The sequence below is a fragment of the Pelodiscus sinensis genome, chromosome 28, assembly GCF_052426305.1.
Source record: "Pelodiscus sinensis isolate ZL-2025 chromosome 28, ASM5242630v1, whole genome shotgun sequence".
Classification (NCBI taxonomy): Eukaryota; Metazoa; Chordata; order Testudines; family Trionychidae; genus Pelodiscus; species Pelodiscus sinensis.
This window is the reverse complement of record NC_143079.1, coordinates 2,854,244-2,872,252: the sequence shown is the minus strand read 5'-3', so window position 1 is coordinate 2,872,252 and position 18,009 is coordinate 2,854,244. Positions and strand designations below refer to the sequence as shown.

The window sequence follows — 18,009 nt, the reverse complement described above, 5'->3', positions numbered from 1 at the left end:
CGAGTGCAGGAGTTTCTCTGCGCCTCGGGAGGGGGAGTCGTCCCCGGGGTTTGGTGTGAAGGGGGGACTCTGCCCTGTAGCTGGGGATTTAAAGGGGTTGTGACACTTGTGTGTGTGTGCTGTGTGTGGTGGGGTTTGTTTTTTTTCCTCAAAAAATCCTGGCTGCTAGGGCCCTGTGGAAATGTTCGAATTGGGCCCCGCACTTCCTAAAGCCGGCCCTGAGCATGGTGTGTTTAGAGCAGCTGTGTACGCGCTGTCCTAGTTCTGAGTATGGGAAGAAGGGAATGCAGAAGACAGGGTGCCACATGGCAGCTCTCCCCCTTACATGTGTGGTGATAAAAACTGGGGTTGCCGCTGGTATCTCAGGCAATGGAGTACTGAGTTCCTAGATGGGAATTCTTGTAGGCTCCCTTAGCAAATTCCAACCAGAATGTGTGACCGTGCTGTGAATATCCCCCGCCCCCACCCTTGCATTGAGATGCTTCCAGTCTGTTGCTCAGATCTGATACGTCAACCAGTAATTTGGGCCTGGAAAGCCGTGGAGACGTAGTGAACTAAATGAGCATTTAATAACTTTTTGCAGTACAACAGGCTGCGCCCTAGGGCAGTCAGTCCTAACCAGGGGAGGGGGCTCAGCCTCTAGGCACTGTGCTGACCTGCTGTGCGTAGCATGGGCCAAAAGAAGCTTTTTGTGGCGTAGCCATCACACAAAAGCTTCTGATGGCATCTGCTGGACTTGGCTGGGTGCTGCGGAAAGGGCTGTATCCCATTCTCAATACCCAAGCCATCCGGTCCCTGATGTTTTAACTAAGAAATAACATTAACTCGATTTCCCCTCTGTAACACGGGCTAGCGCTACTGCCCTCTGTAAAGCACTGTGGTGGCAGTATTTGTAACACACTGGGCAAAAGCCGGGCATTGTTATTACCCCACAACTGCAGATTGTATATAGGATGTCAGCCTCCCCGAATTAATTCCATCAAAGGTACCTTTTTCTCTCCTCAGCTTCCTGTCAGAACAGAGGAGTAACCAAGCAACCAAATAGCTCAATTTGCTGCAATTTTTTTGAGTCACGAATGTGGAACATGAGACGGGCGATTTTAAAAGTGTTCAACACTTGTAAGCCGAGCTGGGTGAAAGAAAAGGCCGTTGTGCTATAATTAGTGGTTCTGATCAATGGTACCTCTAATTTTTTTTCCACGTGTGTGGAATAAATGTGTACACTGAGGCATGTGCAGACGTGCACCACCAGTAGCAACACATGCTGTGGGCACTTTGCTAATCCGATGGGCAGCATTTTAATCTCACCTGGGGGGCTGTCCAAGCACTCAGCTTACAGGGAAGCGTGGTGCTGACTTGTTTAGGCAAGACCTTGTCTTGTATGAAGTGTACACACACACACATCCCCATCTACAAAATGGCGAGTAACTGATGCAGTGCGGTCATACCATTGACAAGGTTTGGGGACAGACAGTAGATCACAAATTGGATTATGAGTCAACAGTTGCAAACAAAAGGCTAACACGGTGGGCTGTCGTAACAGGAGTGTTCTAGGTCAGACAAGAGTGGATATTGCTTTGTAGTGCTTGGCACTAGAGCGGCCTGTGCTGGAATACAGCCCAGTTCTACTTTAGGGAAGATGTGGACACATTGGAGAGTCCAGAGAGAGCAACACAATGATACGGGTTTAGAAAACCTGATCGACGAGGAAAGATTTAAAGAAAAAAAGCCTGTTTAGTCTTGAGAAAAGAAGGCTGGGGAGGGTTCGTCCTAAATGTAGCTTTTGATGGGCCTTTCTGCTGCCTTTAACATCTGCATTTCCACATCAGAAGCTAGGAAGGGGAGACGTCCAGCCCACTTCATTAGCCTCATTAAGATGGGTGCTGCAATTGACAGGGACTGTTCCTGCTGTTCTAGCTCTGGCTGGGTTTCTGATGAAGGGCGGTTTGCCCTGCAAGCTGGTGCAGTCAAAGTGACTTGATGGAGCCGCTCTCCGGAGGAGCTTTTCCCATGATTGCTAATGGCCTGGGAGGGCTGATGAAGGGCCAGCCCTAGCCCCTGCTTGCAGTGCACCTATTGCATCCTGCTCACTAGCTGCTGTCGTGGGAGGGGGGAGCAGCTCCGCTCTGCGCTCCTCCACGCACAGGAGAGGCCCGGCTGCCACTCCTGGGCGGGGTTTTAGCCCCTTTCCCTCGTCTGACCTCCTCAAAATGGCGGCCGCGGCCGACCGGACGCAGGGCGCGGCCCCACTTCCGGCAGACGTTGGCCGGCAGGCCGGGGACGCGCAGGGCGATTGGCCGAGCCGCGGAGGGGGCGGGGCGCGAGGCGGAAGTCGGGGGATGTGGAGCAGAGCGGGGATGGCAGCGGGCGAGGGGCTGGGCCCGGCGCTGCGGGCGGTGACGGACCAAGTGCGGCAGGCGGCGGCCCGGCGCCCGCAGGTGAGAGGGGGGGCCCCGGACCCCCCCGCTACCCCCCCCACTCGCTGCCCCCCCATACGCCCCCCCGGACCCCCCCGCTGGGCCCCCACCCCCCCATCCCCCCCTGCCCCCCCACCCCCCCCACTGGCCCCCCCATACGCCCCCCCGGACCCCCCCGCTGGGCCCCCACCCCCCCACTCGCTGCCCCCCCATACGCCCCCCCCGGACCCCCCCGCTGGGCCCCAGCCCCCCAACTCACTGCCCCCCCCCATAAACTCCCCCGCCCCCCCCGCTGGGCCCCCACCCCCTCACTCACTGCCCCCCCAGGACCTCCCTCTGGGTCCCAGCCCCCCCCACTCACTGGGCCCCCAGCATGGGGGGGGCTTGGTGACCTTATCTTATGCCCCCCCCAGTACCCACCCCTGCTTACTGGGCCCCTAGCATGGGGGGGAACAAGGTGTCTCTATTCTATGATGCCTACCAGCACCCCCACCTGTTGATCCCCCTAGGATTAGGGAACATGCCCCTCCTCTGGGGTCCCTAGCACCGGGGGGGCAGGGCTTCTCCCTGCCACCAGTTCCCCCCTGCCCCTCCACCTGATGGCGCCCCCCCCCCCCCCACGTGCTAGGAAGAGTTTCTGGGCGGAGTTAAGGACTTGGGGCTGGCTGGTTGGGGGAAGAGGGGTTGGTTGGCCAGGATGGGGTGTTTAAGGTAGGGAGGGCAAAAGGGGTTGGGTAGGTGGCTACAGAGCCTCTCCCTGAGCGGGCTGGGTTTTCTCTTGCCTTTAGTTGAAAGGATTGGTCTGGCTCTCATCAACCCACCCCTCCCCCAAATCCCCCCCCAGCGTGGCCAGTCTCATGCCCGTAGCCAAAGCTCCCCAGTTGCTTTACGGGCTGCTGCCCTCCTCAATCCCCAAGGCCTGTCACCTTCTGAAAAACTCCTCCCCACCTTGCCCTGGGCAGCACAGTCGTCTCCCAGTCTCCTGCTTCTAAAAGTGCGGGTGACGGGAAGACTTATTCCAGCCCACGCATTTTTCTGTAGTGTCTAATGGAAGGAAAAAATCAAGGACTTTTTGCCTTCCCTGAGGGATTCCGATAATGTAACTAATCTAAGCACCCAGATACATTTCTCCCAGCTGTCATCTTCAGCCCAGCTCCGACTGCTTGGGCGGCATAATGCAGAGCTTGAACGAAGGCTCTGCTTTTTCTGTCCTGATGATTTCTCGCCCTCCTGAAAGAAATGCCTGCTTAGCACTCAGAGGTCAAAGACTGTCTGGAGGGAGTTAATTGTAAAACGAGTGTGTCCAAAGTCTTTGTAAGGCCACATGGATGGGGAAATACCATTGGTAAGTTAATGAGCATGTTAACTGACATGTTGAACATGATTTTGTGCTTAGGCTAGACAAGGGCAGATGTGGTTAATGACACACTAGCTCAGGGCTACTCAACTTTGGAAGCCCCGGGGGCCACAATGCTACTCACAGCACATGCTGAGGGCCACAACTTAAGTGTGGTTGCAAATATATGCAAATAGCTTCTTTCGCACTGACAGGCATAAATACAAAGATTAAGGCAAGACTATACAACACGCAGGCCGCATTTAAGGCAGTTCTACTATTAATCAAATGCAATATTTACCCGATTTCCACCCTTATGACAGCACTTTTCATGAGAAATGGCAGTCCAGGAATGTAACTACTCAAATGCATCTCAACAGAAGGCCATTCTGTTGACTCGCCGTTGTGGAGCATGGTCCCAGTGGAGGTCCTATTCAAAGGATCTCACTCGTGTGCCATGCACCTGCACCGCAAACAGGCTGGGGGTGCCTGTTGAGTAGCCCTGTACTAGCTGCTTGTAGCAAACTTCGTGAGCAGCCCATGGGTGACCACAACAAGTTAACATTTTTTTCGAAACTATTGTCCTTGTCTAAATGAGGTGCAAAGTCCCGTCTTCTAAGGTGGTGGTTTTTTCTCAGTATAGATGTGGCCAAATCATCAGTTAAAATTGCTGGACCTCATCTCCCTGGGATGCTATTTCTGATGACTTCCATCCATGGCTGCTCTGATTCTCGAATAGGATGCTTTATTCTAGGTTAGTGGAATAAGAGCAGCCATGTGGAGTTAATCAGGAATAGTTGCCCTGCTTTAAATTGGTACCCTACCTTATTCTGTACGTCTCTCATGTGTAGATAAGCCCTTAGAGCATCTCCTCAGCATGGTCAGCTATTAAGTTCTTCTTCTTGGTGGCCTATTGTGATACCTCCTTCACTACAGAGCCAGCTGGTCTAAAATACAGGCTGCTGGAGAGAGACGGGGCTGTTACTTTCGGTAGTCTGCCATGAGGGTAACTCTTACTCCTCTAGATCTTGAATAGCCCTCTCAGCTAAGGGACAAGCTTGAAATTTGATCCTATTCCCCGTGCCACTGACTCCTCACCTCTGCTTCCTTCGACAGGCGCTCCCTGCTATCCAGCCTCGACTCGTGGCTGTCAGTAAAACCAAACCTGCAGACATGGTCATAGAGGCCTACAACCAGGGGCAACGCAGTTTTGGAGAAAACTATGTGAGTGCCCCCACCTTTCTCCTGTTGTTTCATAGCCAGAAGGGACTGCTGCGATTTAGTCTGGCTTCCTGCATGATAAAGGCCACAATTTCCCCCACTGAATTCCTGCATCTGGTGCAACAAATTGATCTTGAGCTGTAGTGGGCCTTTCAAAACCCATCTGACAAGCATTCTCTCTCCTGCGTGGACCTGGAAGCTTTAGCCCCTGGGTCGCTAGTGAAAGTGGACTCTGCTTCCAGTCCACGGTGAGGTTTTCTTTTGTGGACAGGAGCATTTTTTCTTTATTTTAAGGTTGATTAACCACCACTGTGTGAATTCTAATCTTCTCGTTTCCTGACAAATGCTCGAGTTCCATTCTAGACAGCGGGACATAGCGGAAGTGAAAGTAACTGGATCTGTTATCCAGCAAGCCATGGCTCTGGGCTGTGGCATTTCGTGGCTGGCTCCTTTGCTTACATCCTGCTCTGGTTTTGCAATTAAACCCCAGGCAGTGAGGTCAAGAAGGGAAAGCTATAAGCCGTGCCTGGAACTGACTTTCAAAACCCGTTATTTCTGCACCAGGCAACTACTGTTAGCTGACCAGCGGGGACGCTAGCAAAGGGGGGGCGGGGCAGAATCCCGATGTGTGTTCTTAGTAACGTATTGAGAGGGAGCACCCTGAGTGAGTGCTGTTCAAAGTGACAGTACAAGCAAGAGCGCACTGTCTAGCCCCCAAGTACAGGGCGCCCCCCTATAAGTCACCCCGGTATACTCTGGTCCCGCACTAGCATCGTTGACACTTGTGGGAACTGTTCTAAGTCCTCCCATCCCCCACTCTTCTGTCGGGCGAAAAAAAAGACCCATTCACGTAAACAGAAGTCAGACGCAGGAAAAAAATTCCCCGCTTGACGTCCTTTCTCTAGACATCCACTTTTTTGGAACGTATCTTGGCCCTAGAGCGGGGACGCCCTGTAGTCCTTTACCAAATGCAAGAATCACCTTGGGCACTCATCCACCTAGAACCCGCTGTTCTCAATGCCAAAGTATTACATCTGTGAGCGTTACTGGGCACTACAGAAGAGTGAGCAGTCCCCTTACACGCTCCATAGGACGGCTGTAGTCATGTATTTGCTGGTTCAGTTGCGTGGCATGTCCCAGGAATGCTGGCTGTGGCTCTGTACCTCTGCCCTTCCAGCAGCAAATGAGGCCATGCCTGATGATGATGTAATGAGAGCATGTCTTTAATTCACTCAGGTTCAAGAGTTGCTAGAAAAGGCGTCAGACTCCAAAGTAAGTATACTGGGTGTTTGTGCAGTCTCCCCCTTGTCCCCATCCGTGTTCTAATCACCCAAGGTAGAGGCCGTTTGAGGCTCCATTTATCCAGGGAAGGGGCATCCTTAGCTTTAGGCCTGGTGAGCTGAAATCCTGAGGAGTCTGTATGGGCACACGTACCTGTAAGGTCTGCGTGTGGGATCGGGAACCTGCATGTCACTGGGAACATTAACCATTTACAAGGTTACACCTTCACATCCCGAGTCTCTGCTACAGGGGATACAGATGGTTCTCAGTTGTAAAGACCAGTGATAATGACCTGCCTTTGAGAAGCCACATGGTTTTATGGTTAGCTTTTTGCTCACATTTTGAATAATACTCTATTCCCTATGCCCACCCCATAGGAGCCAACCTCACTAGCACCAACAGCACTCTGTGAGCCAGACTTCCTTCAGAGAGAGAGAGAGAGAGAGAGAGTGTGTCTGTCTGTCTTTTTTTTCCTAGACAAACTCAGTCCCAAATGTTTTTGGTTGGTGAAAGGTTTGCGGTCCACACCCGAGTAACTCTTCCTCTCTCTTCTCAGATTCGGTCTTCATGTCCAGAGATTAAATGGCATTTTATAGGCCATCTGCAGAAGAACAATGTCAGCAAACTGATTGGTAAACTTTAAATTAACTTCTTTATGCTCAGTGTCCTGGGGCAGCACATTCTTCCTGTGTCATAACGTGCTACTTTAGTGCAGGTGGTTACAGGCCAAGAAAGAAAGGTCCTGGCTTCATGGTTTAGTCTTATTAATGTCTCCTGTTACATAGAATTGTAGAACTGGAAGGGCCCTTGAGAGGCCATCAAGTCCAGTCCACACCCTCATGGCAGGACCAAGCACCGTAGACCACCCTGACAGGTGTTTTCAGATTTCAGACCTTTCATTGTTTTGGTTGCTGTTCTCTAGACCGCCTCCAATTTGTCCACATCTTTCCTGAAATGTGGTGCCCAGAACTGGACACAATCCTCCAGTTGAGACCTAATCAGTGCAGAGTAGAGTGAAAGAATTACGTCTTGTGTGTCTTCTACAACATCCCAGAATGATGTTTGCTTTTTTGGCGTATCACACTGTGGACTCATAAGTGGAGTTTTTTGCATTTCTCCTTATTGAATTTCATCCTGTTTCCCTCTCTTACCACAGTCCATTCCTGCGTGGAAGCAATTCAGAGGAGCTCTGTGATTTGTTTGTTGTGCAAAAGGCCCTGAGTTGGAGGATCTGACTTTGGGCTCTGTGATATTTTCTGTTGTCTGCAAGAGCGAACTGCTTTTGTGTGAATGAACTTTCCCATATGCTCAAATAAAACACAGCCTGCGGAACTCATTTCCACAAGATCTCAAAGCCCAAAAGCCTGGCAGGATTAAAAAAGATTAGACACTTGCATGGATAATGGAACTGTTCTGAGATTTAAAGGTAAAAATTTTGAAAGCCTTGGCTGGCATGGTTACACAGCAGAGCCCCTAGTGTAGCTGCAGCTCACACGTGCCAATGAGTGGTTCTTCAGATCTAGCTGCTATGCCTGCACTGCAAAGAGAGTTTGCCTGGGTCACATCAGCTTACAGTTGCTGCAGTAATTAGTGTGGTGGGTGATAGCCATGCTACCCTCCTTCTGTTGGGTGGTGCACATCAGGAGGGGGCTGACAGCTCCGGGACCATCAGCTCCACGCCAGGAACCCAGCTGTCTCCCCCTTTCCCCGCCCCAGGCTTCTCGCCTTCCAACTCCCAACTAGTGGGGTGGGGGCCCAGCTGCCTGTGGCTTCTTACCTCCAGTGGGGAGATCCACATGTGGAATCCAGCCGGGTGCCGGGCTCCCAGGAGGCAGCAGGGCCCCATGTGAGGAGTGGGGAGCCCAGATGGCAACTCAAGCTCGGGAGTAGGGATGGATATGACTAGTCGGATAGTGACTTGACTAGTTGCTCCCTCCCCCCGAGAGAGGCAGCAAGGGGGGAGAGCAGGAGCTGGTGCTGATGGAAACTGGCTTAGAACCCAGTTCCCCGCCAGCGCCATCTCCATGGAGCAGCAGGGGAGGCAGTGGCATAGCGGGGGACTGGGCACGAGGCGGGAATCAGGTGATTCCCAGTTCATGCCTGGTCGTCACCTATTCCCTCTCCCCCCGCCCGCTGCACTTGTGCTTTTTAAATGTGCTGGGAGCTAACCCCACTGCGGCTCTGCAGTTCCCCCCCATAAACTAGTTGATGGAAATTCCATCGACTAGTCGATTAGCTGATTAAACACCATTTAACATCCCTACTCGGGAGCCTAGGTGACACTTTGGCTTGGAGTGGAGATTAGACAGCAGCCCAGCTCTGGAGCCAGGAGCTGCCGTTCTTGTCAGTTTCATGGCTCCAGTATGGAGCCATGAAACTGACAAGAAAGATTCCCAACAACCAATGTAAGGCCGCATTGCCCTAACTACACCATTGCCTCTTGTTGAGGGGGTTTTATTATGTCCACATAGCCAGGGAGTTACATTGGCAGAAGTATTTCAGTATGTACAGCTCCATTATTTTATCAGCAAAACTCTCGTGTAGAGAAGGCCTGGATCAGGAAAAACCCACTTCTCTCCTAATGTTACTGCATCTGCACTGGGGTTTTAGTGGACCCAACTTGATGGCACAGGGTTGTGATTTCATGTCACTCCTGACCACTATGGCCACGCTGGCAAAACTCTCGCGTAGGCCAGATCTGGGACCTACGTGCTTTGGAAAATGTTACTCTGGGGTATACAAGTTTTGGGAGGCTGTGAAACCTCCTGCGCATGCACCAACTCCTCCCTCCCACAACAGAAGGATATTGGGGGGTAGATTGTCTCTTCCCTACCCACGGCAGACTTGTTTCTGCTGCTGCTGGCTACTGTGGGAGGCAGGATATGGAGCTGGATGGGACTCTGATCCGATGCCGTGGCACAATGCTCGACTCCAGTATGGAATAGTCTTTCGCGGATCCCTGGATCAGGGCAGTTGTGTTGTTTATTTAGCACGTAGCCAGCCCGAGCGGTCTCTGTGCTGGGTCACTGTGACGTCTTAAGAAGGGAGAAGATCTTCCACGGCAGAGTTAAAAAAGCTCAAGAGCAAAAGAGGGATATTTTGGGATGTGCGCTTTTCAGCAAGTAGTCAGGCTGAGCTGCCAAACTGGCCTGTGATAATCAGTGTGTTCCCCAGCCAACGCGCAGTGCAGTGCCCTGAACTTCTGGGGAAGGTCTAAACTCTGTCTGGTGTATGGCGCTAAGGAATGACTGAACCCTTTGACAAGGTTGTTCTGTTTCTGTCATGATACCTGTCTGCACGTCAGCCTATTCTCTGTCCCAGCTGCTCCCCAGAGAGAGGTTTATGGCTTCAAGTGGGGAGAAACGAACAGGGGCAGATTGTGCAAGGAGAAACTGTGTTCCTTGAACAAATGCTGCTGGTAACAAAGATCCAGGCCAGAAGAATGCAGAACTTCAAGCTAAACAGTCCCTACACTGCATGAGACACCTGCTGCTTTAAGGGTTTACCCAGCACTGCTGTTGGTTAAATCTTCTTTCAAGCCTTTTCTTTGCTTACCAGAGAGAGTCAGCTATTCCATTGGGTTTGCAACCTGAATTTCTCTCTCTGCCTCTGTAACTTATTGTGGTATCGTGGAGCTGGGTGCAAAGTTTCACTTCGCTCCTGCAGTGCTGTGTAGTCTCAGTGTGCCTCCCAGACACACAAACTACCTCCCCAGCTCTTGGTAGGGAGCTTGGTTCCGTGTGTTTCGCTTTATGGGTGGGGAAGGAGAGATCCCGAGGTGAAAAGGCTCGCCCAAGGCAAATGTATTGGGACTTGGGCGATCCTGGCTACACTTAATGAGGCGATTGCCAGTTGTGGCAGGCAGCATTCCAAGTACGGTGGTTTGTGCTTTTGCTAACAGAAGTGCCTTCAAATCTGCCTCATTTCTCCCTAGCTGTCCCCAATCTGTTTATGGTGGAAACGGTGGATTCCAGGAAACTGGCAGACAAGGTGAACAACTCGTGGCAGAAAAAAGGATCGTCGCAGAGGTTAAAAATCATGGTGCAAGTTAACACCAGTGGAGAAGACAGTAAGTGGCTCGACACTGGTGCTCATGACATTCATGTTCTTTTTAGCACCGATGATGGCCAAATAGCCAGCGGTTTAGACTGATCTGTGTGTTTAAAGAGCTACTCCAGCTTACCTCTGAAATCCAACCTGCTTTCAGTGTGTTCAAATCGTGGAGACGTATCTTTCCAGTCTGAATAGCTCAGTCAGAAACCCCCACTGTTCCTGGGAAATTGGGGAGGAGGTACATCCCGCAAGAAAAGCGGGGTTGGCCTCGGCTCGCATCCCCTGAGCAGTTACTGCTCTTCCTCACGTTGTCCTGGCCTCAGTTGCGCAGCCGATGTCTGTCTGTTTCCAGTGCCACTGGGAACATGGGGAGGGAGGGCAGGTGACCTAGCAGAAATCCAGCGGGTATGTGATGAGACGGACACAAGCATTTTAGGTCAGGTCTCCACTTAAGCTTTTACCAGCATCGCTATAGTCTGCTATTGCTTTGTGTGTGTGTGGTGGGGAGGGGCTGTCTTTAACACACCTGCAAGGACAAAAGGCTCTGGCGTAGAGGCAGTTGGAGCTGCAAAAAGTGCTTTTGCCTGGTTGCCTTATTCTGGGTCAGTCAGTTAAATATGCTCCACTGGAAAATCAGTGTTTTAGTGGCATCGGTTGAACCTCTCTCGTCCGGCAACATCTGTGGTCTGGCATGATTTGAATTAGCAGGATGTCCACTGATCGTGCCTGTGGCCAAGTTTCCTACAGTCCCACCAGGCCTGGCTCTCAGTGCTCTGTGCTGTTATTTAGCTCGAATTTACCCCTCAGAGCCCAGCAAGCAGTGGAGGTGTTGGTCATGCTGCTAGACAACCCTGACCTCCCGTGGTCCGGCAAACTGTCTGGTTCAGCATCGGTCAGGTCCTGAGGGTACCGGGCTAGAGAGATTCAACCTGTATAATTGCATGTCTGCCCCAAGGGGGTTGAGCAAAGTAGTTCTACCAGCAAACCTTAGACGGGGGCTCATCTTTGTAAGCACAGAGGAGGGGTTGCAGAAAACAGAGTAAGCAGGGCTCCGTGTCCCTCTCTTTCCAAGTTGATTTTCTTTTCACAGGGATAGATGTTTGTGCTGCAGACCTTCTGGGCACTGCTCCTCCATCGGGTACGGTGCCCCTGGCTGCAGTGCCAAGGAGGACGCGTAGGCAACTTTTCAATGCTCTAAAAGCACTGGGATCTGGCTGGCCACACCTGCTGCTCCATAGCTGTTGACAGGCCGCAGGGGGCCGTCCCGTTCCGTGCTCCGCGGTGAGAGCCCCAGGGAGCAGTTCGAACCTGCTGCCGGCTGTAGGTTTTGGTGGGCTACCTTACAACAGTGAGAGCCATAGCTGGGCAGGGAGCTTGATGTGGAGTTTGGCGTGTGTTGCCAGTGCGCTCTCCGCCTTCTTTTCCAGGCAAGCATGGCCTCCCGCCCGCAGAAACGGTGGGAACCGTGGAGCATATCATCAAGCAGTGTCCCAGCCTGGAGTTTGTCGGCCTGATGACAATTGGCAGCTTCGGCCATGACCTCAGTAAGGGCCCCAATCCTGACTTCCAGGTAAGACTTACTGGAGCTGAGTCTTCAGGTTCGCTGGAAATCAGCGGCAGGATTCCCATTGCCTGGGAGCAGAGTTCAGCCGTCCTGGCGGCTCCCCTAGCTAGGGCTTGTAGCCAGCAGGACCCGCCTTGTTTAAAACAGACCACACCCACGCTGCCTGTGAGGGGAAGCACAGCTGCCAGGTACCAAACTGACCGGGACTGCACCATCTCCCCCGCACAGACACGCAGCAGCGAGACGAAAGGTGCAGCCCTTGCCCGCACGGCTGCCAGGGCGGAGGCTTTGCTGAGAGTAACCGCTGAGTTAACCAATGAGCATCCATGTCTCGGTTGAACGGTTGGTTGTGTACGCTCCGCAAAGCCTCCTGCTTCCGCAGTCCGATTAAACTGGCGCCCTGTGCCCGATGCAGCCCGGGGGGGCGGTTTATAGAGCTGAGATTCCATCACCGCAGCACCGCGCTAGGGAAATAGTTTTACAGCAGATTTGAAACTCGGGTCCTGTTGACTCGCACAGACAGTTCAGAACAGACGAGATGGACCTGGGCTTGGCAAAGGCCTGTTCAGCGGCTTCGTTGCCACTCGTATGGCAGAGCCGCAGAGCAGGGGCAGGACAAGGCAGGTGGGTGGCTGTTGGTGTCCCGAATGTTCAGGCGCCCTGTGCCGCTGCGTGTTCTGTGGCTGGGTAGGGATGCCCCAGCGTGCTCTGAATTACCAGGCCTGCTCCAGCCGTGCTGCTGTGCTGCCCTGATCCCTTGAGGACACGAAGGCGTGTGTGTGTGTGTTGTCACTAACGTGCCCTATAGGCTGCACTGTGCATTTCCAAAAGCTCACAAGGCAGTTTGGAAGCAGACAGAGCCCTTGAGGACAGGGGGGATGGGACTGCAGCCGGATGTAGGGAGGCTCCAGAGAAGGGCCAAATGCTGCTTCTGGGCCACGGTGAAAAGGGTTCAGGGTGCCAGCCGAGCCGTGTGTGATCTGCCCCTCCGTTCCTCTTTCAGATGTTGATATCCTTGCGCCAGGAAGTGTGTGAAAAGCTAAATCTCCCCATTGAAACAGTTGAGCTGAGTATGGGCATGTCCACGGATTATCAACACGCCGTAAGTCTGCTTCTCTTTGGCCACCCCCCCCCAATGCACCTCCCCTTGGGGTAACGAGCGCACAGGCCAGTGATCAGACCAGCCTGCAAGGAGATGCTGAAGCCCCATCTCCCTAGGAGCACAGCTGGACTGGGAGCCTGGCACTGGGCCGTCGCTGATCTCTGATAGCTTCCCAGAGGAAGGATGGCTCCAGTGACATCCACCTTAGCATGGCTTTTAGCCCGTGCCCTGTTAAGGATGCAGCCTGTGTATCTCAGGGACCCCATCAGGGCTCCCTGTAAGCCGGGCGCTTGTGCAGCAGCTCAGGAGAGATTCAAGGGCTGCCCAGCTGATGAGCAGAGTGCCCACAGCTAGGTTTGTGTTTCTACTGGTGGTGCACATTTGCATGTGTCTTGGTGAGCATAAAAATATTCCACACATGGATGGGAAAAATCTCCCCATGGATGAAAAAGATTAGCGGGAACACTGCTTACTACCGGAGTAAAGGAGGAAAACGGCGCTTTGAAGCCCAGATGCGGAGCAGAGCTTGCCTGTGGGACTAGCAGACGTGCAGTCTGGTGTGTCCTAGTGGTTAATCCCAGACTGGGTTACTGATAGAGCTAATGGCCCATGGGGAGACTTTGTACAGGTTGAACCTCTCTAGTTCAGCACCCTTGGGACCTGACTGGTGCCGAACCAGAGAATTTGCTGGATCACGAGAAGCCAATATGATAGAGGTATATAAAATTATGAGTGGTGTGGAGAGGGCGAATAAACAAAAGTTATTTATTAGTTCCCATAATAGAAGAACTAGAGGACACCAAGTGAAATGAATGGGCAGCAGGTTTAAAACTAATAAAAGAAAGTTCTTCTTCACACAGCATGTAGTCAACCTGTGGAACTCCTTGCCAGAAGAGGTTGTGAAGGACTATAACAGAGTTTAAAGAGAAGCTAGATAATTTCCTGGAGGTTAGGTCCATAAAAGGCTATTAGCCAGGGGATAAAATGGTGTCCTTGGCCTCTGTGTGTCAGAAGCTGGAGAGGGATGGCAGGAGACAAATCGCTTGATCATTGTCTTCGGTCCACCCTCTCTGGGGCATCTGGTGCTGTCCACTGTTGGCGGACAGGATACTGGGCTAGATGAACCTTTGGTCTGACCCAGTACGGCCGTTCTTATGTTATGTTCTATTGTCTAGCAGCATGACCGACACGGCCACTGTTGGCTGGGCTCTTAGAAGGGGTAAATTCGAGCTAAATAACAGCACAAAACAAGGAGAGCCAGGCCTGCTGGCTGTAACCAAACTGAATGGGACTGTGGGAAACTTACCCTCACCCCTGATAAGTGAACGCCCGGCTCACTAAACCGTGCCAGACCCCGGATGTTGCTGGCTCAGAGGGTGCAGGACTGGAGAGGTTCCGCCTGTCTGAGGGCTGTCTTGTTCTCTCTCCTCTCCAGATTGAGGTTGGCTCCACAAATGTCCGGATTGGAAGCATCATTTTTGGCGAGCGGGACTACTCCAACAAACCGGCCCATGGCAAGGCCCCGGGTGAGGCCGAAAGCCGAGCAAAGACCATGGCAGCTACGGAGCACTAAATGGGAAGAAGAAAGTGGATCTAAGCTACAGCACACCAGGGAGACCTAACTAGGCACTTTCATCTCCTTCTGGAGCGGCAGCTTGTCATGCTGGCGAGGGGAAACACCTGGTAATAAAGCAGCAGCATCAGAACTGATAACGATTATTGTGTGAGAGTAGGAACTGGATTTGTACCCGCAAACAACATGAAGATTTGTGATTGAAAACTGACTTCAGTATCTTAGCTAAGGACAATCACTCTTGGACCCCGTATCGGACAACCTGATTAAGCCCTAGAATTGAGTTAACGAGCGAGAGGCATCTCCAGCAGTCTCAAGCGAGTCTGGTTTTAATCTGAGGAATGGTTTGCCTGATGGAGAACTACCTTCTGGTTAGCCCGTTTTCTCTGCGGCATTGTTCAGCCTCCGCTCGTTTTGTGAGAGAAGCTGTGTGGTATGATTGCACCATACGTGTAGGTAGAAGCCACTCTGTAGAGACCTGTCACACCGAATGGTACTGACGCCCACAGCTGAGTGAATAAAGACCACGGTTGTTAGTGTAAGTCGATGACCCCCGGCTTGTGGCACAGGAATGGGAAGGTGTGAGTGGGTTGGCTGACTAGACTTTGTATTTGTCCTTTCCAGACTGGCACTTATCACTGATGACACATCTCTCGTCTTTGTAGGTCCCTGTTGAGCCTTGTAAAATGTTGATGGGAGCTATTTACATCCTACCCCATAGGTCTGGGTGCAGTGTTCCCTACTGGCTAGAGCAGGGGGGCTGCATCTCAGATTCCTGGCTCTGCCATTGACTTGCTAGGTGATCCTAAGCAAGCTTCTTAACTGCTCTGTGCCTCAGTTTTCCCCATCTGTAAAATGGGGATAATAATACTGCCCTATCTCACATGGGGGATTGTGAGGCTTGCTCGTGTGTAACATGTGACCCCCTCAGAGGAAAGGTGCAGAAATGCAAAGTATTATTACCCCAGTATGTCCAGATGTACATGAAATTGGTCGTACTACCTCTGCACACGGGCTGTAGTGTAGCTCCCAACATTCACTTACTCGTTGGCCCAGGCCTCGACATTTTCTAAAGTAGCACAGGAGGTTGCTCTGCTAGCCAGGCTCGGATATAAATGCCTGTCCTTCTTCCAGCACCTGGCTTCACTGGCAGCGTTTGCAGCTGGTCTGCTTTGAAATTTGCATTTTGACAGTCAACTTCAGGGCCTTGTCTGTTGCCAGAATAAGATCCTATTTGCCACTAGCTTTTCACGGCAAAGGGCCTCCCTCTCTGTGCATGTGGTTAGTCAGATCAGCTGTGGGTTTAGCTGCGAAATGCGTCTGAAAAGCAGTTTGTGCTACAGAGCCTCAGCACCGCGTGCAGTCCCAGGACCCTCATCAGAGCTTCCACGGGTGGCGTGTGAGTTCAGCAGGCTGCTGTGAATGTGAGTTCCACGTGTGCCGGTGACCAGCCACTAAAAGGTGGTTTTCACGTGCCGGGGTTTTGGATGAGCGCTGTGGGACCGTTGCTAGTTGCCATGCGAGACCTCTGCATAGCATGGGCCTGATGTTTAGGGGGACTGGCTTGTCTCGGTGGAGAGGTTGCTTTGAAAGGCAGCAGCAGCACCAGGCCTGCATTGGAAGACGGGTTTCTTGAGCAGTGGAGAGAAGAAATGGAGCCGGAAGCTGCCGGGCGTCCTCACTGAAGTGAGCAGCGCGTCCTGTGCCTCTGGGTGGCACTGTGCCCCAGTTCTGCAGAGCTGTCTTGGGAGCCGGCTTGAAAGGGACGCTGGTTCCGTGGCGGGCAGCCTGCAGGGCGTCGGGGCTCTGTGTGCGGCCCACAGGACGTTTGTTTACCGCTGCCCCTGCGCTGGGCTGCCAGGCTCCACTGCTTTGGCCCATGGCGTTTCTTCCAGCCGGTGTCACTGCGTGTGCGCTGATTGCACACAGCGGGGCTGCCTGCTTGCTGGGCTTTGGGCATCTGGGGGGTCTGCTCTGTGCCCCCAGAAGGGGCGGGGCTGAGGCTAGGCAGCCCTCAGTGCTGCTCGGAGCACCCGGCGCTCCAGTAGCCATTTCAAGGGCCCTGCGGCTGTAGCAGCCACCGTGGCAGCAGCCAGGAGCTCCGGGCCCTTTTGTAACACTGGGCCCTGGAGCAGGTGCCCCCTTTCCCCCTCCGTCAGTCTCTTCCTCCTGTTGGCACACGACACTGACGGCGAGAGCCGCACGCTCCCCCTGCAACCAATCACAGCGCTGCTACGGTTCGGTCGGCACCCCCTGCAAATTCTAGGTACCCACGCGCAGCGCGCAGCACTGCCCCATCCCGGGAGAGTGACTTGGTTACGACAATCTGGTGGCCCCCTGAGATGGAGGCAGGACACTCCTGTGGCCCCCTCACTCGCCTGGGCTCCCCGTGGCTGGCGAGGTCCCTTTGTCGGGGGTACAGATCCATTCATAAGAACCACAGGCGGCAATGTGAGCCTAGCTAGCCAGAGGTGCAGAAGCGTTGGTGCTCTCCAGCCCCGAGGAGGTGGGGACGGAGCAGGAGGTACCTGACCAAGGACTTAAGCGGGAGCGAGGGATCTCTACAGCGACACCAGGTTTGGGCTTTTTGTATTTTTATGCCCCAAACAAGCCAGGATGGCCGGCTTGCTCCCTGCTACGGAGCCGGAACGGGACCCCCCGGCCCAGCTGTGAATCTGTTTCTTCCTTCTAGTTCATATTCCCGCGTGCAACCCGTCTGCTTTCCTCTCTCCCATCTTCTCCACTCACTTGCAGAGTGGGAACTGGCTGCTAGAGGCTTACTGAGGCGCTGAGTGACAGACTGGAAGGTAAGTGCCAGGGAGCGTGGGATTGCAGGGCCCTGGCGGTGCGGTGGACATTGAATGCTGGAGAGGGGCATTCAAACAACACACCAGGTCACAAATGACCACGAGTGTTTGGTCAAAGGCTTGGTCGTGCGTTAACCAGTTAACGTCTTTATTGAAGCCCAGGATAACACACTACAAAGCCAATTTCCCCTCCCTTTGACATTTGCATTTTCACGACAAAAACTATGAATGGGACAGAGTCAGCCCACTCAATTAGCCTCATTAACACGGGTCCTACCATTGACAGGTATTTCTGCTGCTGCTATGTATCTCTTGGTTTTTGTTATTTCCACTCTAATTCTTCTGATGAAGTGGCCTTTACCTGCAAAAGCCTGTGAGCCATTTTGGTTAGTCTCTAAGGTGCCATAGGACCACTCGTTTACAGACTAACCCTGCGGAGACTTTTTACCAAAATATCGTGTTCGCATCTGTCCAAGATTTCTGTTCTTTACTACAGTTTCACCCTATTTACTCGTGGCTTACTCCGGGTTTACCTGTGGAGCCTTTTTTTAAAAGTCTCGACCTTACGTGTCTGTCTACCAGTCATCTGGTACCCAGTTGATTTTAAGGGAGAGGTTACGTCCCACTGCTAATCTTGCTTCAATTTCATATTTCC

The 18,009-nt window shown here is 52.7% G+C and overlaps 1 protein-coding gene across 1 annotated transcript; it reads left to right on the top strand.

Annotated features, from left to right (window-relative positions):
- Positions 1 to 2,285: 2,285 nt before the first annotated feature.
- Positions 2,286 to 15,089, top strand: PLPBP (pyridoxal phosphate binding protein). The gene is made up of 8 exons (XM_075910973.2): positions 2,286 to 2,438; positions 4,870 to 4,977; positions 6,211 to 6,246; positions 6,812 to 6,887; positions 10,190 to 10,324; positions 11,736 to 11,878; positions 12,876 to 12,974; positions 14,410 to 15,089. The coding sequence occupies exons 1-8, from the start codon at positions 2,340 to 2,342 to the stop codon at positions 14,545 to 14,547; spliced, it is 834 nt and encodes a 277-aa protein (XP_075767088.1). The 5' UTR covers positions 2,286 to 2,339; the 3' UTR covers positions 14,548 to 15,089.
- The last annotated feature ends 2,920 nt before the right edge of the window (positions 15,090 to 18,009 follow it).